This window comes from Anguilla rostrata, chromosome 6 (genome assembly GCF_018555375.3).
Source record: "Anguilla rostrata isolate EN2019 chromosome 6, ASM1855537v3, whole genome shotgun sequence".
In the NCBI taxonomy this organism is placed as follows: Eukaryota; Metazoa; Chordata; class Actinopteri; order Anguilliformes; family Anguillidae; genus Anguilla; species Anguilla rostrata.
This window is the reverse complement of record NC_057938.1, coordinates 4,515,989-4,538,919: the sequence shown is the minus strand read 5'-3', so window position 1 is coordinate 4,538,919 and position 22,931 is coordinate 4,515,989. Positions and strand designations below refer to the sequence as shown.

General features: G+C 44.7%; 1 protein-coding gene across 2 annotated transcripts in view; it reads left to right on the top strand.

The window, feature by feature from the left end:
• Positions 1 to 19,183, top strand: part of pappa2 (pappalysin 2) — an 80,202-nt gene extending 61,019 nt beyond the window's left edge. For both annotated transcript variants that reach the window (XM_064341662.1, XM_064341661.1), the window contains 4 exons: positions 119 to 228; positions 2,035 to 2,106; positions 12,987 to 13,085; positions 18,909 to 19,183. In XM_064341662.1, coding sequence (XP_064197732.1) covers positions 119 to 228; positions 2,035 to 2,106; positions 12,987 to 13,085; positions 18,909 to 19,016 — 389 coding nt within the window. In that variant the 3' untranslated portion in view covers positions 19,017 to 19,183. The remainder of the gene's footprint in view (positions 1 to 118; positions 229 to 2,034; positions 2,107 to 12,986; positions 13,086 to 18,908) is intronic.
• Positions 19,184 to 22,931: the final 3,748 nt, after the last annotated feature.

Below are 22,931 nucleotides of genomic sequence, written 5' to 3'. Positions count from 1 at the left end.
GACCACAAATGGCTGGTTTCAAGCTTGGGTGGTGTTCTGCTGTTTGCTCATGAATTTATTCAACGCATGTAAATGAGTGGAGGAAAAAAGGAGCGCTTGCTTTTTTGCAACACTGCAGGTGCAGTTTGCTACCCAACATGCATTGTGGCCTTGAGTGACCCAGTGGTGCTGGCCAATGACGTCACCGCGGACACCGTCAAGCACTGGATGTTACCCAGGAAGGTCGAGGTGAGTCATTGAAGGTGCTTGAATACAGTGGATAATTCCCTATCTGTATTGCCATTATGATTATACTGACTCATTCCCTTATCCAAAATGTCAATCAAATGCTGATTATTTAAACAGTTGGGTTTTTTGTTCCTTTTTTAACCATAGCAATTCAGGAGTATTTTTCTGACTTGTGCTGCTTTTCAAAAGTTGGAACCAGTCATACACATAAGTGTGGGGGGAGACAGGGAGATATTTCACCCCCTATATTTTCACATGAACTAGTCCCTCAACTACTTGTGAGACTTGACGTTTCAAGACTATTCAAGAGTAGGTGGTCCAGCAGTATGTCTCCCCCAAAGGTGAAACGAAGGCTACTCCTACGGGACCAGTACATTTCTGGTAATTAGAAACACAGAAATTAAACAGCTAGGTCAATTCAATAGATATCTGCACAACTATTTCTCCAGGACACCTCTTTCCGATAAGCGGCACGGGATCTTTAACGATGATCAAAGTGAGTTGGAACCTGAGGTTCAAATCTCAAACCAACGACAGATTTTGGTTTTTACGGCGTGACCCTTTTCCTATGACCTAATTGCTCATTTTCAATGCGCGTGTTTTTAGCAGAAAGGGTTCCAGCATTCTCGGCAGACGGCAGCTGCTCTCTTCGAGCGGACGTGTTTGCAGTCGTCGGTGTGACTCCAGAGGTCATAGTTTGTTCCTGGGTGCTAAATAAAAGGATCCCCAGCCGAGATGCTTTGTTGCTGACTGCGGTCTTCTCAGCCCAATTTGTATGGATCGGTTTGCCGGGCCGGCTCCGTCCCGACTCGGGGGGGGGGGTTCCAGCTCGGAAAGGAAAGGCCTCTGCGTCTCCAGGAAGCTGTCGACGGCTCGCTCGGCCCGGCCCCTCCGTACGGATCACCGCCGGCTGGGATTCCTCGGATGCTTCGGCGTGGGAGCTGATGTTGTTTTATCGGGAGGGCCAGTCGCCTAATGGGAGCCTAATGCAATCACTCCCATCGCCTGGGCTTCCAATGGCCTTCTCCGCAGAGAGCCAGGAGCCCGAGGCTCCTTCAGTTCGAGCAGTTTGGAGACGAGTTGAATAACGTGTCATTATTGGCCCACCGTCGTCGAACGAGGGGTAACGTTACCTCCAGTGTTGATAGAGCCCTGATACAGCACCACTCACCACCTCCAATTCAGGTGGGGGTTACCCCAAAGGAGGCCTTGTCACTCTTGGTTGGACCTTTGATGGAGAGGTTCTGCTTTAGGTCGGTGGTTTTTTGTTCTGATCCTAATTTCAACGCCACCCACACACAGTGAAAATGACCACTAGCGTGCTGTGGCTTTGTGGCCTTGCGGTTCAACATACACGGATACACGGCCGGGGGCAATCTGCAGCACCCCGGGGTGCTTTCCTCTGAATTCTTGCTGAGGGAGGGGCCTTCACACAAGGTCTTGAACATACAAAGGTGGGGGCAGATGCATCTCGAGAAATGTGTGACATTATTCGCTCGTTTTCACGCTATGATTAAAGGTAGCATTCTCCATAGCAGTACCGTGCTTAGCTGGATAATGGGGGGGGGTGGCTGTATTTGACCATTGACCCTTTCCATGCAACTCAAGGTTGAGAAGAGGAATATAAAGAGATTTATATGAGACATTTCACTGGTCTCTATTGTACTGTGCCTGGCAAACACAACCTTTCCCAGCAATGGTGCAGCGGTGTTGTGTCAGTGTTAAATTTCATATTCGAGCTGGGAGTTTTTTGTGGGGGAAGCAGATTCTAAACTTCTTTTTTCTTCTTTTCTTATCCTCTCGCAGAACATAGTGTGCACCGGCATGATGAAGTGGCACCCTGACCCCAAGCTAGTCTACTGCATACAGTCATGTGAGGTGAGTCTGCACGCACAAGCTCAGTGGTGTCTGAGCATGCTCAGTACATTCCACTAGCCAACTGATCTCAGAGATGCCTGCTATGTTCCATCAGGGAATCTCTTTTACTGTGCCTTTGGGATTGTTATTATTGAATGAGAACTTACCATCCTATTTATCAGACCTTGCCATATACTTTTTTTGGTTTTGTTTTGTTGGTTAAAACAGTGCTGATTATCGACTCGCAATTGAAATAATGTAGAACGTTTTTTGCACTGGGTAACCTATAGTGACAACTGGTTTTATTAATTTAGCAGGGTGGAAACAGATATATTTATACACTGTATTTATCAGGTGCCCAGTACACCTGAGCCAGCTTCGGCAGATAGTGCAAGTCCGTTGTGGCGGGAAGGTGACTGACGAAGTTCCAGGATGGTCGCAAGAATGTTGTGTGTTATCTTGGAACTACCAAAACGGGCACGTAAGAATTTAACAGGTCTTTCTTAGTCCTGATCGTGGTCTTTGAAACCACAAACCGCGCTGAGCTGCAGTGTTTTCCTGTCAAATTCCTGCAAGAGAAAAATCCTTCCAGAAAACTCCGTGACCTGCAGGTCAGATCCAGAGGAGTGATGTCATGTTTTGATTTTCGAGGCCCTAAAGAAACAGAAATTGCCTCAGCGGCTCCCTATTCCTAGAAACACCCGGGACGTGCCAAAACGGGGTTGTCTGAGAAGCGAGAAATTCTATGCGAAAAAAACAACGCTAATTGCATTGACCTTTCGCGCGTACGCATTTCCAAAGTAAATAGATTCTTTTCGCTTTCTACATTATTTATGTCTGCTGAGCATGGAGTAACTGTATCTCTTCAGCGTTGGATTTCTAACTGATTCCTGTTATTCAGATCCTGGTCACTTCCAATATATTTCACATCAGAAACTTAGAAAAATAATCACTTATTCTATCCCCACAGCCAGCGTTGAAGTACTAGACTGATGGAGCACTAGCATTAGGCTCTTGTAGCTGTTTTAAGAAAACTGGATTTTAACAGGACTCCTCTAAATATGTTATCTGGTCAAGTTCTATCATCACTAACAAACGAACCTTGAATCTTTTCTTTCTGCCGTAGCCTGCTTCTGAGTTTTTCCATTTTTATACCCCAGCGTACAGGTTTTTCACATTTTTCCACCAACGAGCTGATGTCACTTTGGCATCTTGGAAGTAAGACATTCCTCTTCTTGATGTCATGATCCTTTCCTTGTAATTGTCCCACCGCAGTCGGAGAGGAGAGGTAGAAAACAATAAATCCAGTTGCCTTAAAATCCCATTATTGTAATTTTTTTTTTCGCCCTGGCTGATGCGAAAAGCAATGATGAAAGTGGGATAGCTGGGAGCTTTTTGTCTCTTAATTTTCTCGGGGAAGGATGAGCAGAGCTTATCTCCCTCTCTGATGGGTGGTCGGCACCTGTGGAAACGGACTCGCCCCGCGACATGACAAACGAACCGCTGACGTTCCAGCGAGCGAGTCCTTGGCTCGGGCCGAGGCGACTCCGTTTCCAGGATAGGAGCTCTCGTTTGTAACACTTTGAATCATCTTCCCCTTTTCCGAGGGGCCGAGGGGCCGGATTAGCCCCGCCGACGTCGTGTTCGTTTTCGAAAGCGGCGGTTATTGCACGCCGGCGGTGACGGACGAGCTAAGCGAGGCGGGACGGTTTTTTGCTCTGGGGAGGGCCGCGCCATTTGTCTCGCGCCGAAAAGATCCATCACGCCTCTCTCCGTCGCGGGGGCGATCCGCTGCGAACGGAGAACCGCGAGGAGAAGCTCCAAGTTAAGACCGAGTCTGAGGTCATCGCCGTTCGCGGGATTAAGACCGCTGTAACTCTTGTATTTTTTTTTTTGTGTGTGGGAAAAGCAGGGAAAAATCTTCAATATCTGGTTTGTATCGGTTTGTATTTCTGCGTCTCCCAAATGAACTTCCCTGTTACTTTTATGTTTTGCGCGCTCCTTTGTCGAGCTGCTGGTGGCGCCGAAGTCGTTAGCGCTAATGCTAAGCTCTGGCGTGTGATTAGGGCAGTGTATCGGCTTGGCTCCCGCGCATTTGCACGTTCGCAACCGCCGGTTAGCCTCGCCGGAGGGATGCAGCGTAACTGACGAACCCAAGTTAGCGGGAAGGAACCCGCCTTTGTTCTCGAGCACGGGGACAAGACGCTTCTGTGAGACGTACGCTTCAGGGGTCGGAGCTCGAGAGACGGCAGGGGGGGAGGTGGGGGAGGAGGTGGCAGAACCCATGTGCACTATGTGGTAAACGTTATCAGCGGAAAGGCCCAACCCCCGACCCCCACGTCACCCCACCCGCTCGCCCGCCCACAGGTGCGTTGCATTACCCCCGCCTTCAACATCCAGCTGACCCTGATGGGAGTTCTGGTAGCGGCCCTGATTTACAGGCCTGATAGAGGGGGAGAGCGGCGACCGCTCCACACCCGTAAATCAGCCCCGTCTGCTCACGGGCACCCGGGGGCCCCGCGGAGAGCCAGCGGAGGCAGGGCCCAGAAATCCACCCCAGCGCCCGGCCCGGGCCGGCCCGTCCTGGGTCGTACGCGGTGGCAGAGAGTTTGGCTCGTAAAACACCAAAGCTAGCGGCTCGGTCGCTGTCCCCCGTGGGGGAGATTGCGGGGGCATGGCAGGAAGGCTACCCTATTGCACGCTTTCTGCGGTCTGACCGAAACGCTTTTATTTTGAAGTCTCAAATCCGTGAGTTTTGACAGTTGGGAAGCCTCGCCGTTTTCATCATGGCTGGTAATGCCTCACAGGAGTGATCCTGGCTGTGGGTCAGGCACCAGACATATTGGGAAGTTTCCATGATATAAATAAATGTTAAGACAAGGGTTAGACTTGTCAAAACTGCACTTAGTTCATTTAAGTGATTAAGCACTGTTGGGGGGGGTGGGGGGGGGGGACGGTGAATAACACAACCGTTGCCGGGCTCCAAAACCTGGAGGGTTTGTGTACACTCATCTAATCCATCAGGTAAATTTAGCATTGTACAAATATATCTCTCCCAGCAAGCCAAAAAGTGGATTTAAAAGCGCTCGCTGGGTCAGAAAATACATAAGCGGGGGTGAGTTTGTCTTCACATATTTATGACAGCATAACATTCTTTTTTTATGAAAATTAGACTTTCTGAAGGACCAAACAAAATCTATTTAAAAAAGAATGTTTTTCAGGGATGCAGTTGTGGAGAGTTGAGGAACTTTTTCCCGTTCTAAGTTAAAGAAAGCATTTATGTTTTGCTTCGAGTACAGTTAAAACTTTAGATAACAGTAAATTCCAATCTGGCTACAATGCAGTTGAAAATTCAGTTAAGATTTGAGACGAAATGTGTTCGATCGCCGGGACCCCACTTTCCATTAAGAAAAATGTAATACTATCAAAATTACAGTTAGCTGGTAAGCTCAATGAGATCTGCAAAGCTTCAGGATGCAACATGGGGAGGTTTCTAATGTATTTATTTTTAAAAGTTTATTGCGGTTAGCTAAATAGAGACAAAATTAAAGCCGAGACATGGACATCGAAGGACTCAGGGAGGGTTTTTGCTTAAGCAAATGGGAAAGTCATTACACATGGATTTGTGCTTCGTGCTTCAAGAAAGATTTCGTGTTTCCCAAGTTTGTGTTTCCTATTTCCACTGGCGTGAAGGCAGACATAACACCCCGTGCCACCGGGGAAAAAATCAAGAAGTCAGCTCTGAAAGTTAAAGAAGCAACACCCTTGTTTTCAGCTTTTACAGCGAACAAACGATTTGCTGACGTTTAGAAATGTACAAAATGGAAATAAAATCTGAATTAAGCGTTTTGCAAATGCTGTTACTGCGTGACATAAAGAGATAAAGAGATCCACCACCGGATTAAAGAATTATTTTTTTTAATGCAGACTTTATTCTGTTTTTTAACCGCGTCATTTTGGGCTAATCATGCCAGTTATTATTATTATTTTTCAATGTAAATATATTTTAAAATATCACACGCTAATAATGAATACTAAATACTAAAAGTTGCGGAAACTGTATTTGGTACAGCGGTTTGCGAATGCACAGGTGTGAGTCTGTAATACTCATACTCCGGCCCTGGGTACTGTGGTTGGAATATCCATGGAGAACAGGCAGTGCATGTGACTGAATTATGCCATGGCAACCACCAGATTCTGAGAGTAAGGTCAGAGCCCCGGGGCATCAGAAACTCCAGTTATGCGGACGTCTACCACATCACCTGTGTAGGTGCAGCTCTGTACGTACCAGACAGATTCAATTCCTAACCACTAAATCAGTGAGAACTCTTATAATGTTCATTCCACATCGTGCAAGCTTTGCTTGCAGCAAATGGAGAACACGCAAGGTATTTCATGTGTAATTTTTTTTTTTTAAACTGCCTTGAAATCTATGCATTACCCAAAAAAATCCACCTTGGAATCTATACACAGTCATTCAGATGTTCACATCCTAAAATATCCAAGAGAAACATTCAATGCAAATGGTAAATAAACATTTTATGGCCCCTACCCACACCCTCTGTTTAATTAGCAGTTCCCAAAGGAAATCTGCATAATTTCCTCAGTATCCCGCAATGTGTTCGTGTTTGCAGAAAGACCCCGCGGTTCAACCTTGTTTTCAGCAATAAACCTGCCCACGATTTATGGAATCCTTTTTAAAGTCATCCAAGGCACTAACTCCTCAAACCTTGGCATGCGCTCCTTTCTCAGGTTTGCCAAAGTAAATGGATGAGACTATCGGTGTGGGGGTCGGCGAACCTGCCAGCGGGGGTGGGGTTCAGGGGGGGGCGTCGATGACAGAAGCTGCGTTGATGAATATTTTTAGCGAGAAACGAGTGAAGTAATGATCTTTAATCCAGCTGTCACGGGGAAGAGAACGTCTTATCCTTCGAGTCAATCGAGAAAAATGAACGTTTCGTCAAACTGCGAGGGCCCGGCCAAAAGTAACGGGGCACGCTAAAGAAAAATAGCCTAATAGCCATTCTAAACGCAGATGTTATATATTTACGTATCACTTCAGGCATAACAATGGTATTTAACCAGTATTCAAAATAGCAGTTTGATGCCTCCCTAGTCAAACGATGTGTGCAATCAATCATACTGTATAAACATTCTGAAAATGATTTGAGGGTAATATTTTTCTTTATTTATGACCGGACAGTGGATATTACTGCACGTTTTTTTTTCTCCCTTCCAGCTGAGATATGTGTGGAGCGCATATCTGATGACCGACCACAAACCCGCGGTGTACCCAAGTACTTTCAGTGGAGCATATTGAAAAGGATGAAAAAAATCCTGGAGAGGGTGTCTGTCCTAGGAGCAGATCCTCCGTGGTGATTTCTGTGCTGACAGCAGAATCTGTGTGCGGTACACAGATTTCCTGAAAAACAAAATCCTAAACGTGAAATTGACTGGGAAACAATCAGGATTGCTTTCGTTTTTCTGTCCAATGCGTGCACACACGCACAAATAATAATTAGTGAACCTGACTGAATCGGACTGGTTCTTCCCTCGTATTTTGCATGATTTGGACATTATGTGCGGTTGAATAGTTTCAAAACTCAGAAGCAGCACAACGTGTTTTCGTTTGAAGCGTTTTGCTGAGAATCTTTGAATGGCTTTCTTTAATATCCACTCTCTCCAAACAGAGGATAAAAGCTGTTTTTAAGGAGTAGAGACAGCTACAGTTAAAACTATTGACTTTTTAAATCTACATTATTCACAATAAATATGTGAATTTCCAGTTGTTTCCTCAACTCACTCCATAACTAGCAAGTTCTTTTTTCTATGATATTGCCCCTTAAACCTGAATGTACATACCAGCTTTGTGTTTATTTATGTGTATTACTTGAAATATTGAAGTATTGCACTCTTTTAATTATTTGCTTGAGAAGATACTTTGAGCTAGCGGTAAATAAAGATTTACTGGCCTATCATACACTGGCATGCTGGGATATGCCATGGCAGTCTTGTGTAGTCATGGCTTTCCTTAATGTTATAATTTATATAACGTGTCACTCGGATAAAACGTTTGTCCAGAACAGGATTCATAAAACTGATTTGTGCATCTGAGACCCTCCAAAGTTCCAATACTCATAGTGGCCCATAAACCATCTCATCGTGCTTTCTGATTCCTTTTCATGTCTCGGAATATTTATTCATAACTATGAAGGATGTAGCTGAAGTGGAAGGCATCAGTACTCATTTTTTATTCTTTTTTTTTACAGGATGCTTTTTCTTTTCGCTATTAGTCAGAGAACATCGCCTCATTGTTGGGATGTCAACAGTCTCAGAAAAATTGGACTTTTTGATGAGCGAATTGGACAGGCTTTAGTTTCGCTGCAGGCTGTGTTTTCTTTTAACATGGCCTGGAACTATTTACGGAACGCATAAACTCTGATTAGACATCTTATGTTTCTAAAATATTCATCCGACCTGCCAGGCCATCTTTTCTTCCTCTCATACTTCCCCCTAGGTTGCTAAACAAAACAGTTGCTTGCCACTAGAGAGTCTGTGGCAACATTATGAATTATATCCATCGCATGTCATAAATTTTGTCCCTACGAACTTTAAATGAAACGCCGCAGTGAGGTCAGGTCATGCCCATCTGCTGAGGGGTTCGATTATACTGTATACCTGCACATCCATTATTCAGCTTTTTGACTTGAAGCAGCAACCTGAGATGGTGAGCATAAGCACACCATTTACCTGGGAGGATCCATTTTGCAGCCTGAAATTTAAGTCAGTGGAAGCCAGCGGTACCCATGGACCTGTTCTGCAATTTAAACCGACTGGCTTTTCCATTCTCCCCCATAAGGAGAACAAAAAACATATCCTGAGGTGAGATAATTTTGAAATGTCAAACACAATCCTGCCAGCACAGAGTACAAAGCATCAAGCTTTGATATTTTGTTGTAGAACTATGCCGTTGTTTATTTAAAATATAAAAGGCCGTTGTTTCATGTATCTCATATAATTCTGGCTGAAATTCTGCGTACAAGCATAATGACATTATGCACAACCTGTCAGTGTCGATGTCTGGCACGGTCAGTTTTATCATGTTTCCCGAGGTATTTTTAACTGCTAATATCTTCTGAAAATACAATATTTAGCAAGAATGTGAATCATAAGTTACAGCCACCCCTGCATTGTCAGTTAATGTGGTCCAGAGCAGTTGCTACAAGACACATTTCAAAACAAATTTGAAAATGAACATTCTGGCGTGAGTTATTTTTACATTTGGAAGCGGGGCAGATCCTGACTCCTGTAGGTTTGCTCAGAAGTGTTACCTGAAACCCGTGTTGTGCTTGGACACACGGTCAGAGTTTATTAAAAACAAACCAGAAAACAGAGAGAAGAAAAACGATTTTTACATCACGAGTGAAATGAGGGGGAACGTAATTAGTGTGTCTTTCGGGAACTCTGGGAGCTCGAATCAGGAGGCGCATATGTTCTGAGGTGAAGTGCCAGCCGTGTTGCGGGGCCTCAGAAACACTCACGGTTGTTGTTGCTATGGCGTTTGTTTTGTTCCTCGTTAGCTGTTCCTAGCATCGCAGCTGATTTTCAGTAAATATCTTCTCAGCGCACTTCAGACCTTTAAAATTGTGTGTTGGCCTCAACAGCAAAAACAACTGCAAACATTTTAAACTCCTCGTCTTGAAGTCCAAGGAAACAGAATAATAGTCTGTTTTTTTTTTTGGAATGCCTATCTCTTTGGGTGGATCTCTTTATGTCACACAGAGGAAGAATTGTATTCAGCACTGGGCAACATTTTACACAATTTTGGACCTGTCCAGGTCATAATATTCTTCCAGAAACTTTCTGTCGAACTGACTGACCCCTTGGTCTTTATGGCAAACGCACTGAGTGACAAGACACTTTATAGCATTCACCAAAACTCAGGAGCCAAATTAGATGGCAGGTGAGGAAATTGCCGATGGGCCCCATCCTTAATAAGTGTTGAAAGAGAGGACCGTGGTTTCCATGGTTTCGCTGTTGCTTGGCGCCGAGCCAGCCCTCTTTTCGACCCAGCCCGAGCTGGACTTTCCAGTCGCCCGTCGTTTGCCTTGGTAGCACCAAAGGCCCGTGCCGTGGACAACAGAGGTACGGTTCGGCCCCCGCCTTCGTCCCCAAGTTCTCGAATCATCCAGTTGACGTCATCCCTAATCAGCACCCGCTTCGACCTCCCCTAGCACAGCCCCCCCCCCCCCCACTTCACATAATGAGAAGCAAATATGTCAACGCAGAAAAGAGCGGCGAATGAGTCACCTGCGAAAAAGGCAGGTTTTTCACCCTCGCTGAGAACAGGGTGAGGAGGAGAGAAAAAAAGGGACTCGTTGACTTTGTGTGAATAAAGGAGGGGGGGGGCGACGCACAGTTTGAAATTCCGTTGCGTCTCAACACGTTTTGGTGAGCGGGGTTTACGAGTCCTCGCCTGCTCCCTCGATTCGGTTTCGAGCAGAGCTGACATCATCTTCACAAGCGACTCTTCTGTCAGAAAGCAACCGATGCATGTTTTACGGTCTTGTGTTTTGGCTGCGGGGACTCGATGTGAACGCTCACAGAGGTACGGTTAGGGAATCTGCTGCGCATGACTTGATCCACTTTTTTACGGATTTTTTTTTGTTGGACAAGATTGCAGTAAGTTGGCATTTTGACCCGAATTGACGGTCATTAATCAACGTCACACAGACCACTGTGTGCTTCTTTACCATTCACCTGTTTACCGTTCACCACAGTAGATCTCACGCAGCCAATGGGAACTTGACACCTGTGAACTGATAATAGCAACCGCCCTGCATGTGAGTTTATTTTAGTTTTTAAACTTTTCACACTGGACTTATAAAATAATAAATCTGCCATGCTAAAATGACGCAGATATCATGCTTTTGAGGATGAAATATTCTAAACTCCGTGCCCAGGAATCTGTAGACTGATGTCACTGCATGAAACTGACAAAAATGATTCATTAAACACGTCCCATTTTGAGTCTGTTTTTTTAAGAGAACTGGATTTAAAAAAAAAAAAAAGAATTGGATTCAAAAGAATACACAGAATGCATGGCACCATATGTCATAAGAATGTAATGGAGAGACAAGAGACAAGGTTTACTACTAAGCGAGACCAGCTCACACTTGACACCGCAGTGGATGTTATAGTGTCCATTAGCCCGTCCAAAACAATTTCAATGGGACCACTTTACCCTGCGTTATTCTTCATACAAGCATTACTCTTTCATTCTCCCCCCTCCCAAGTGTGAACAGCCAGCTGTGCCTACCATTTATTTAAAAAAACGATTTGGGAATAAATTTGGGGTCAGACCGGGTCTACACGTGGCACCCCGTGTCAGCCTTGCTCATTCGGCTAGAGTCAGTCCCAGAGCCGGACAGGCTGAAGCTTAAAGCACAACAATGAAAAACGATATCTGTTTATGACTTGGCGGCCCCGCGCTTTGTGAAGGAAAAGCCATTCTGGATGAGGTATGCCTCAGTCAGAGGTGAAAACTCCGAAGAGATCTTCCCAGCAGCTGCCATTTCGCTGCGTCGCGGATTCGGGTACGTCCGAGAGCCTTTGAAAGGACTCCAGACTCCAGCTCAAGGAAAGCCAGCAGCAACTTTGGCAACCCGTCCCTTTAAAAAAATTTTTTTTTTTTTTTTGGCACATCCACACCAAGGTTAAGTCGAAAAGTTAAAGGCCCCCATTATGACGCACTTAAAGATTTTACGCGCCCCAAATTTGATAATTGCGTACCGCTGCGGAGGGGCGAGCTGTCGCTCCCCGGGGAAGCCGTCGTTAAGGTTACCCGCCGCGCGCCCTTCCGCGGCGATAAAAGCGTTCCGATCGCTGAGGTCAGCGACGTTTACGAGCCGGGTAACTGCGAGGCGGTGTTTGTGTCGCAACGCGCGCCACGGACAGATGGGAATGCACGTCTGGAACATTGCTTGACCTTGAGAGTGACTACAGCTCAGAGAAGAATCAATAATGCAGGTTTCTCATACGCACGCTTAGTCCTACAAAAAATAAGGAATACCACAGATGTTGGCTTTCACATTATTACACATAGCAGGTGAAAGATATTTCTAGCGTAAAAGCACCATGAACGTGACTAGTATGTATTTAATGTAGCTTTTACAAATGAACCTCAAGTATTTAAATTTAATTGGGTTTTTTCTTCTTATCTGTAATTTAAGGCACAATATGTGTGAATATGTTTACATAAGCATGTTATTATAGAAAGAAATAATAAAAAAAAAACATATTGGTATTGAATTACATCAGGAAAGTGGTTATTTTGAGAAATGTTTTGCTTGAAAAGGAAGAAATATCTTTTTTATGAAAACTGTTGGATTCCTACAACAGTTTTCTTAAAAATGAAAACAGTTGTAGGAACACTGTGGGATACAGTACTGGAGCCCTTCCCAAGTATTACCACTCTTTGGGGAAAATGAAAGAATTCATTATTTCAAATGAAGAAATAGGTGACAACCTTTTATCAAAAAGCACAATATTTACTTTAACTTACGCGGGAACATAGTGCGTAAAATCCTTGAGAGGATTGGCAAATTTATTTTTGCCAAACAATGTCCTTGGCAAAGCCGGTGCTAGATTATTGTTAAACGCTCAAAGCCGTTAAAACTGCATGATGTGTATAACTCGTCTATAACCCCAATCCTCTGGTGTGGGATTGCCTGGAGAAGGCTGTGCGAAACTCTGTTTGTTACCTGTGTGTTGAAGAAGAGGTAGTTCACAGGCCACCAGGACTGCTCAACAACCCTGGCATGTTTCACAGACCCAGGACGTTCCCCTCGCAATTCTGTCTTAATGAGAGAGTTGTTTCTTCTTCTTCTTCTTCTTTCCAGCCCTTTGCAGGAGACGGCTGGTGTGACACCATCAACAACCGGGCATACTGCCAGTATGACGGAGGAGACTGCTGCTCCTCCACCCTCTCCACCAAGAAGGTGAGTATCCCGGCCCCCACCCCCCTCCCCTGCCCTCCACACCTGCACCCCTCTCACCTCTACCTCCCCTCCTGGGCCCCCCTGCACCTCCTCTCCTGGGTTGCCCTCCCCTACTGGGCCCCTCTGCACCGCTCTCCTGTTTCAAGGGAGTCATTTGTGATTCAGACTTGACTACCGCACCATTTCAGCACCTCTCTTGCCTCCCTGTCACACACACACACGCACACACGCACACACACACGCACAGACACTCATACACGTCTATGTTCCTAAGAGGGGACTATCACTCCATTTATCTACCAAGTAAGGACTACAGTTTCTAGAAATCTTTTTGAAACAAAACAGACATACAATAGACTCACACACACATACTTCCAGGGGATTATATTCAGGCCCACTGTAGCTCCTCTATCAGTTTCTGATGAACCGTGTCGACTTGCACAGCTCAAATGACCGAGGCTGCTTACGGCCTCCGATCGCCATACCCACAGAGGTGAGGGCGGGGGGGTGGGGGGGAGGGGGGGCTGGTTCCCTTCACCCTCACCCTCCCCTCCAGTCCCGAGACGGCGAGCCAGGGCGGAAAGTGGCAGTCGTAAATGAGCCTCCTGTTAAAAGCCCTTTTTATGGGTGGGGGTTGGGGTGGGGGGCAGCCGGCCCAGGTGTCGGCAGAAGCCGTCAACACCAAAGCGGCGTTCAGAACCGACGGGGTCTGAGAAAGCGAAATAAACCGTGAGTAACTGCATCCTGCCGCTGCGGCGGGCTGGGGGGACCGGGGGCGCGCGTTTGGTCTTCGTGGGGCCGGCGGCGGGCCGGCGGCGGGGCGGTGGCAAAGTGCCGGCCGCCCAGGAGCTGCTCAGGTCAGGGTCCCCGGCAGGTAGAGAGTCTGGGTCTGGGTCCGGGGCCAAGCTGGCAGGAGAGCCGGGCAGGGGCATGAGTGGGGGCTTTATTTACCAGAGCTTTCCGTGCCGGGGGGGGGGGGGGGGGGGAGGGGAAGACGGCCTCTTCCTCTCCCTCACTCCTGCTTTCTGTCTCTCGCTCTTTCTATGTCTCTCTCCTTTCCCCCTCTCTGGCCTCGCACGCACACACACACACACACACACACACACACACACACACTCACACACAGGTGTCCCCGCTTGTGCTTTGAGCACCACAAAAGTGTGAGTGCAAATATTTGTGAGGTGCCTGGTCAACACAATGTCATTCCCAGTTTAGATTTGACCTTTTGTGGATGTCTCCCACCACATACACAGACTTAGTGTAAATCATGCCCAGTTTAGATTTGACCATGGTCTATATAAGGATGTTACACAGTGAACCTTGTTTTTCCCCCTTTAATGAGGAGCACTCCTTCCTCAGAACCCAAATGTATAGCGTGCTAGCAGTCTACAATCTCACTTAGTGCAGTGACATTTAAGTTGTTCTGGATTTTACATTTTATATATTTTTTAATTTTTTTTTTTTGCTTTATACATCAAAATAACAGAATTTTTCATGGAAAGATACTTAAATGTTGAATTCATACTCTCTGAGGTCAAAGTGAAATGCAGTGCAAAGGCCTTTGCACACCAAGGCATTTTTCTCTGTCCTTTTTTTGTACTTTTGTACATGGGAATAATTTGACCCCCCGTCTCTTCTGTGATTGCTTGCACACCAAGTGCAAACCTTCATGCTGGTTTCATTTAATTTTTTTTTTCACCCGCAAAAGCCTGTTGGTCAGTGAGCGGTACGAAGGAGGGGGGGTTTGTAAATGCTTTTAATCAAGTGTGATTAAGAATGTCTGCCCAACCTTCACAGTCACTACACAGCTCTGGAAATTCATGTCTCATTTCCATTTACATATACCAGCAGGGCATTGTCATCTGGCCTTTACAACTGACCCCACGCGGCATAATACTGTAGATGTAAAATTGTTGCTTTGATACTTTGGTGGGATCTAGATAGTAATGCAGAAATGTGGAAATGTGACGTCCCTGATGTAAATGGACTGAATATGGCAGCATTCCACGCGTGGAAAATGCTGTGTGTTTTTTACAGACAAAAGTGACAGAAGTACAACCATGACAAGCATCTGGTGTGGTATGGTAGTGCTATTGCTATATGGTAGTGCTATTCTCTTCAATCAATGAGAATTCATTGTAAAAAAAAAAAAAAAGAGTTAAAAAAAGATAAGAAATATAACAAAGCAGCTGTTGTTTTAAGTCTTTTTTTTTTTTTTTTGCACAAAAGCCCAAAGAACGATATAACACTTCACATCTACCAAAAAGGATATGCCTGCAAGGTGAAATATCCAGCTATCTATAGTACTTGTCTGTGCCAGACACGTTTTTCGAGTGAGGTCGCAGCAACTTGGCTGTGAAGTTTCAGGGAGAATTCGTACATCTGTCATTACGGGAGATTCTGTGACCTTATTCCGTTAACACCTCCACATCTCCGAGCAAGAAAAACCCACGCAGGCGAGACCTCTCTATAGAAGCAGCAGTTTTAGTAGTCAAAGCTGTGACTCCAGTTTGCCCAACTTTTATATCAGCTCTACCTTTCTGCATCTTCCAGACGCATTTTGTCAACCGCTTTCTCAGCCCAGACGTGCATTGTTCGATGACGCGTTTCTTGTTTTTCGGTTTTATTCAGCAACCGTCGTCTGCCGTCGCCGTAACTGTTCGTTCTTGGGAATCTGGCGTCTTTCTCTTGCCCCCGCATTTCATCCCCCGGGATTCCCATTCATCATCACCCCCCCCTCCCCGCTGCAGTTTTTAAAGTGTACCCAATGTGTTTTGCCATCACAGATCCTGTTGTTTTTCATGTGCTTGCTAACATATGTTAGCATTGTCCATATTGGTAAAGGTGGCTTGATGCGGTATGCTTCGGTACTGAACTAATAGCCTCTCACAGCGTTAATCAGCTTGAATTGATAGTAACTGATAGTGAGAATGAATTGTAAAGGCATAAAAATGTACGTACTATGCATTAAAAACAAAAAATAATGTAAGGTAAATAATGAAATTGTAAGTGGTGCAGGGTTTTAGTGTACATTTGCTCAGAAACACATTACTGGGTATCAGTTAGCCAGTGAACCAGTGTAGCTTTCAGTACATTAAATGTTCTAGCATGTAGCAGATGACCTCGGTCGTATTTTACACAATATTTATTTTTTGTAATAACGCGTCCCTGTTGCGCGGTGCGGTAATTTTAGGCTAACGGTTTGCGCCGCGCACTTCACTGCAGCGTTTCACTGCTGGTTACGGCTTGATTACTTCTTCATGACAGATTGAGATCACTGTGAGGTCCAAGTGATTGAAATTACAGGGGTTTCCAAGGCTGGCCTGGGGGGGGGAAGCGGGGGGGGGGAAGCGGGGGGGGATGCGGTTTCCCGTTTCAAGAAAACATTTAAGTTTTGGCTCCGACTTGAAACGCCGGAGAAGAATTTGGCCCTCCCGTACGGAGGCGATGGGAGAGTAAGTGTGTGCAGCGGTGACCGGAGCGTGTTTGGCTCGCGGCTACCGCCCGGCCTTGATCAACACACCCCCAGCCTGGAAGCTCCCAAACGAGCACCGTCTCTAACGAGGAACGAGGTCCGTGGGTGACCGTTTCCGTCTAGACGCCTTCTGGGGAGGGGGGGTCGCAATTAAATCATTAACCCCCCCCCCACCACCCCCCGCGCGCTAACGCGTCGCGCGAAATCACCGTTAGCCTTTTCGACCGGCCCTTTCTCTGTGTTTACGCTCCTCGCGGCGGGCCGTTTCGACGGGGCGTCTGAGTTTACTTTGCAGCGTGAGGCGATGGCAGGCTTCCTAGACTGGAGCTGGCAAGCCCGCTTGTTGATTCGTAACATGTGTTGATTCACTCACCTCCCTTGTCTGTCCTCTCTGTTTGGTGCTAAAGACTTTGCGCAGTATTCTCTCCACGACTGTGCTTTTTTCCCCCCCTCCATCTCCTGGGAACCTCCCCCCATCTGCCCCTCCCTCTTATTTTGATTCTCAAGAAAAAGTATGTGGGACAGTGAGTAAAAAAAAAAAAAAAAAAAAAATTAACATTTTTTCTTTTACCCTTCCAGTTTAATCATGATATTTTCTTATTTTATAATCAAAGATAACCACAGTTTTTATTTAAAAATTTTAAATAACAACAACAAAACAACAAAAAATATGAATGAAAGTAATGGCCTGGATCAATTTAATGATAAGTGTTTTTGCTTTTGAAAACAACCACTAAAGGAGACTTAAATAACTAATATAGAGCACCATGGAAAACAGTAATTTTACCTCTTTTTAACCATTCAGTGTGAATCATGTCTAAACTGACTCTTCTCCAATTTTCTCTCATATCATTAAACTAAAATCACTAAGAGTAATATGCCGATTAAGACACAAGTATTGAGTTCTTCATTTTATTTTCTATTGAAATTATTTTCTGAATTGTCACCCCAGTTTAAATTGCATACTCACAGCTGGAGTTCCTTCAGTAAAGACAGGCTTTGTGATGTCATCAGCAGGTGGCTGGCTGCTTCTGTTGGGCCAGTTCTGATGATGTCATGAGCCCGTAGGAGCGTTTCACGGCTGACACCCCTCACACAGGCAGGCCAGCAGCTGGCCAATCAAACGGACCATGTGCTGTCAGCACCGCCAACCGATACTCTCCCTCCTTGGGCGACACACTGGCCAATTATGCCTGACCCCCCCCGTCCGTCCGTCCGTCCGTCCGTCCGTCCTGCACCCCAGGTCCCATGGGACTCCCTACCTCAGACTGCACGGGTTCAGTCTGAGCCCACTGGGTGCAGTACTCCCACTCTCAGTACCACTCCTTTCATTACATTACATCTTATCTGGCGGACGCTTTTATCCAAAGCGACGTACAATAAGTACATACCGAAGGCCATTGGAACAACTAACAAAACACAGGTCCGATATGGTACAATACTCATTATGTAACAGTTACTCATAGCCATGAACACATTAAGTCCAGCTCGCACAGTAAACATTACTCTGACCTAACCTATGCTAACCTGTGCTACCTTTCTCATAGGTACCACTCTTTTGCTCCTGAGCACCACTCTTTTGCTCATGACTAGCTGTGAAAATGCCGCTGTGCAAATTTGTCGGGTCGCAAACACGTGCTTAAAGCTTTTCCTGCGGAAAGCCGCAGAAGTGGCTGGAAAGTCGTTAGCGGGGGGGAGGTAAGAGAAAAACAAACATCGTAAAGACAGGTGTAACGGCGCAGCTGTTCGTCCCGAAACGAATCACAACCACGCTGTGATGTTGTCAAAAAAAAACCAAAGAACAAAACAAATTCAGTTATGTTTTGTTCACGCTAGATCCGCGGCACAAAAAGCTTGTTTTCCAGGCGCAACGTGTGGGAATTCAACATGCTCCATTTTAATTCCGAATGTTTAATTTGCACTTGGGTACGGGGGCTGCTTCAGGAACCGGTCGCTCAGAGTGAAATCATCCTTTGACTCATCGCTTAACAGCTCCCATTGGGCTGTAAAGAGAAGCTCCTGAAGTCAAATGAAAAAAAAAAAACCACATCAAAATAGAGTGAATAAAAATACTGTCTGGCGTGTCCTTTACTCTTTGTGCTGCTCTGTGCAGAGATACTGAATTTATCTTTTTTCACGGAGGGGGCTCAACCTGACAGACTGAGCTTATGCATTTTTGTACATGACTATTTCCTATTTCCGTCTGTAGCCTGCGCTATGGAGCCATTAAAATAATATTTTGATCCGCAATATAATGAATCATTCCAAAAAAGGGAAGGGCAGGGGGCGGAAGTTCTCGGACTGGATGCACTACCGGTGCCAATGCTTCTCCGCTTGTTGATTGGCAGGTGATTCAGTTTGGGGCCGACTGCCACCAGGACGAGTGCACCTGTCGAGACCCAGACGCTGAGGAGAACCAGCAGAAAGCCAAGTTCCTGGCCCCAGAGAAGTTCTGATGGACCAGGGGTTACCGAATGGGCCCGGAAGGAGAGATGGATGCTGGGAGCTGCTGGTTTTTCCCACAAGACAACATCCAGTCAACTTCACCTCCAAACTTGAAATCACGTTTCATTTCGTTGTCCTTAACAGGGGAATTAAAGATAATCACTAGACAAAAAAAAAACAGTATTTCAATTAGCAAGAGCTTCAGTATTAAAAACTATACCAATTTATAAAATATAGACTAATATATTTTGACAATCTCTAACAACATGTAGATGTAGAATTGAAGGAATCTTTTAACATCATATCACTTAACCATTTATGTATATTGTAGAAACCAAAGTCCAAATACTGTTTGTTGAAGAAGTCCGTGTCAGATGTAGCTGTTTTTTTAAGAAATGTTTTATACAAATATTGTACCTATAGTATGAGCTTGTTTGTGCCATAATAGGCTTTACACACAAATGAATAAATTATACATTTAGCACAAACCGGTTTGAGTGCTTTTTTTTACTGAGAAGGAATTTGCATGACATGTTTTGCAGATGTTGCAAAGGGGAAAGGACACGTGCCATGTTTTTATCATGATATTTTTTAGTTTTGTATAATCCAAACACTGGCTCCCAGCATCCAGCCATAACCCCACCCCCAACAGTCACAGATCCTCTGAAATGGAGTTTATGTTACATATTTAATATTAAACATTTTGGAACTTTAAATCACGTGGCCTCATAATGAAGCCCTCCTATGTCCAGTACTCTGCATCAGTTTAATTGTCCATTTTTTTAACATGCATACCCAAAGCCAGGACATTCAGAACAATCCCTTTTGAACGTGAAGAACGATGGCTCATTGTATCAAATTCTTTAATAGGTTACAAAGTACTATTCTAACTATATCTTCACTTTTTCCTCCTTCATATGATTTGTACAAAACACCCTAAAAAAGCTGGATATTCTTTCACTTCAAAATGTTCTATAAACCAGAGAAAACAGCTCAATTTGATGATGGTTTATATGGGCCCCCAGATGTCGTATATAAAGATTACTAACACACATTGGATGCTGTAACATTTGACTCCCGGATTCCAGTCATTCACAAGTGCTAATAAATTGTTCCCGGTACAATATATGGAGTTGTCGGGAGACTTTGTCTGCAAAATATTCAAATGTGGACAGGGAGTCAGACGGGAGTAATTGCTGCCTGTAATTTTTTATTATGTTTCAGGACATTAAATCAGTTACAAATGTCCACAGGGCACAGAGAATAACCGTCTCGCAAGGTTACAAATGAATATACAGACGTTGAGGGCTGTTAGACCTCTGTTTCTGAAAATTAGTAGTTTTCGCTTTCCAGTGACACCACTTTAAACCTTGCCTAGACCACTTTTATCTTTTTCACTCTGTTTGTACTGAATACTGCCTTGTTTTCTCTCCAGATTGATTTTGCTTATCTGCAGTTTTTTAGAGGTGACAGTGTTGTAAATTGTGCTGTATCTATGGTTTGTGTCACCTTCGGAAAAGTAAACAAAACGTAAAATATCAAAGCTCAAACAGAAACCTCAACCCTGCTTCCCTATCTCCCCAGCAATGAAAGGTTTACTTGTGGAACTTTTTTTTTCTTCAGAATTTTTGGCAATCTTAAGTTGTCATCATTTAGGGATCGGGCAGTGTGGCTGAACAAATAAATATTTTAAAATTAAGGCTGCTAAAGTACACATTATGAGTAAGTCTGATCTCATAGTAAATACACTAGAGCAAACACACTATATTACGCTGCAAAAACAAATAGTAAATTTTACAGAAAAATACAACAAACTTGGCTGCATTAAATATTAAACCTTGGTGCTAGCCTACCAGGCTACCAAGCAGACCACCCCTTCATACCCCCCCCCCCCCCCAAAAAAAGATCATCCGACTCTTCGCACCTGGCTCCTCCCTCTCGCTATACTTGCACTACCTGGTCACGTCCACCGTCTGCTCTGGTCCTTCGGTGGGGGAAATAAGCTTCCCGTCACTGTTAGAACAGCAGAGATGTCGGCCATCTTCCAGCACAGACTGAAGCCCCACCTTGTGAGACCGCTCCTCATCTCCTCCACCCCAACCCCGTCTGCCACTTTTATTTGTGCACTTCTGAGCCCTAACACCTGGTAAGGTCCAACTTCACTTACTGATTTCACGGCCTGTGGCTTCTGTGTTCTCAGGCTTAATAGGGTAGTTAACAAGTTGTCGATTGAGTCTGCACTTCTTGCACTTGCTGTCTCTCTTGGGCCTGCACTTCCCTCCTCTGGTGAATTTCTGCAGTTCAATCTCTGACCAGCACTTCTGTCCTCATTCAAAGTAGCTCTGGATAATCAAAATGGCAAAAAACAAAACAAAAAAACTGATTGCTCAGTGGCAGTCATAGCTCAGTGCTTCCCAGCACTTTGTGCGTTATGTTCTTCCTCCATCACCACACATTACAAGTACAAATTACTCCGCACCCTTCAATACAGAAAAAAACATGTCAGAATTTCAAATTGCAGCATATTGCAGAAAAATTTTTTGTGCACATGTGGAAATCCAAAACTGAAGAATCGATTACGTTTATTTATTTCAGTATCTCTCAAAATTCCACTCATAATTTCCCATAATTCCACTAAGGTTCCAAGGAATATCCTGTTGTAAATGAATCCTCTGAGCTTTGGGGTTGGATGACCTCAGTGCGAAGGAGAAACCACACTCGTCTCACTGTGGCACATATAGGCCAAGACCTGTGCGAATCAAATTTTAGGCCCCCAAAATTCCGGGTGTAACTGATTCACATCACAAAGTGAAGTACCTTTACAGATGGTGGACCTAAACCAGTCCCTTTCTGTTTTATGTACTATATGTAGTGACCTGCCAGTATTTTTTTTTTTTTTAAACGGAAAAAATGTTGTTGACCAAAGAAAGAGGAACATGGACAAAGAAGGACATTCAGGTACAGCTTTGCATATCACATTATGTCCTTAACTTTGTGTAACACTCGAAAGCACAAGGCCTGGATTTCGTCAACATTTGTCCACAACTTCAACATGAATGCAGGTGCTGTTTTTTTTTGTATTTTTTCATTCTTTCTGAAGTGGACAAAATGAACTCGAAGAACTATGTTTTGTGGAAAAAAAGACGTAACTAGCACTGTCTCTGCGAGTCAAAATTAAGGATGTGCTGATTCAGTGCAGGCTAATGCCACGTCGTTTAAAAAAAAAAAATTCTATTTCCATTCACTATATCGACAGGCACTCAACTGGACAGAAGTGTCACTCCTGCCTGACGTAATTGGGAATTGTTCCCTCCAGAGGCGACAGCCAGTTACTGGACTTCCTCACAGGGTTACTGCTCACAGATAGCACAGGATTCCGTCACCATCCGCCATTTTGGATCATTTGGAATACTGCTGTAAATGGTACTATGATAACGTACAAGCTACTCATTCCTTCTTTGAAAATTGCAATGTACCAGATACTACCTCTCCTAACAACAAAGGATCATAAATCAGGATGAAAATGAAGTATATCTCAATGTGTGTATTCCAAACCCTCTGTGATTAATGCAACACTCCCTATCCCCTGGATATGCTTACTTTAGGTTTTTCAGCACAATAACCTTCGCAGACAACATAGCTGGTCAGGACACTTAAATAGGCCTACGTAAATCAAAACATACCAAACCCCTCCTGTCATTAAACAGGCACATAATCTCAAACAGGAACAGTAACCCTATGGGAATATAAGATTGCGCTACGGTGCTTGTACAGGAGTTGAAATGAGTTGACAGCTCTTCGCTCAGACTTACACAGTGCACTTTCTTTATAACAGGAAGCGCTCACAGGCAGACAGACATTCGTAATTTTAGGACAGTGTCATTGATCTGGGTTGGCTGTCAAGACTTGGCTTGATTTTATTTATT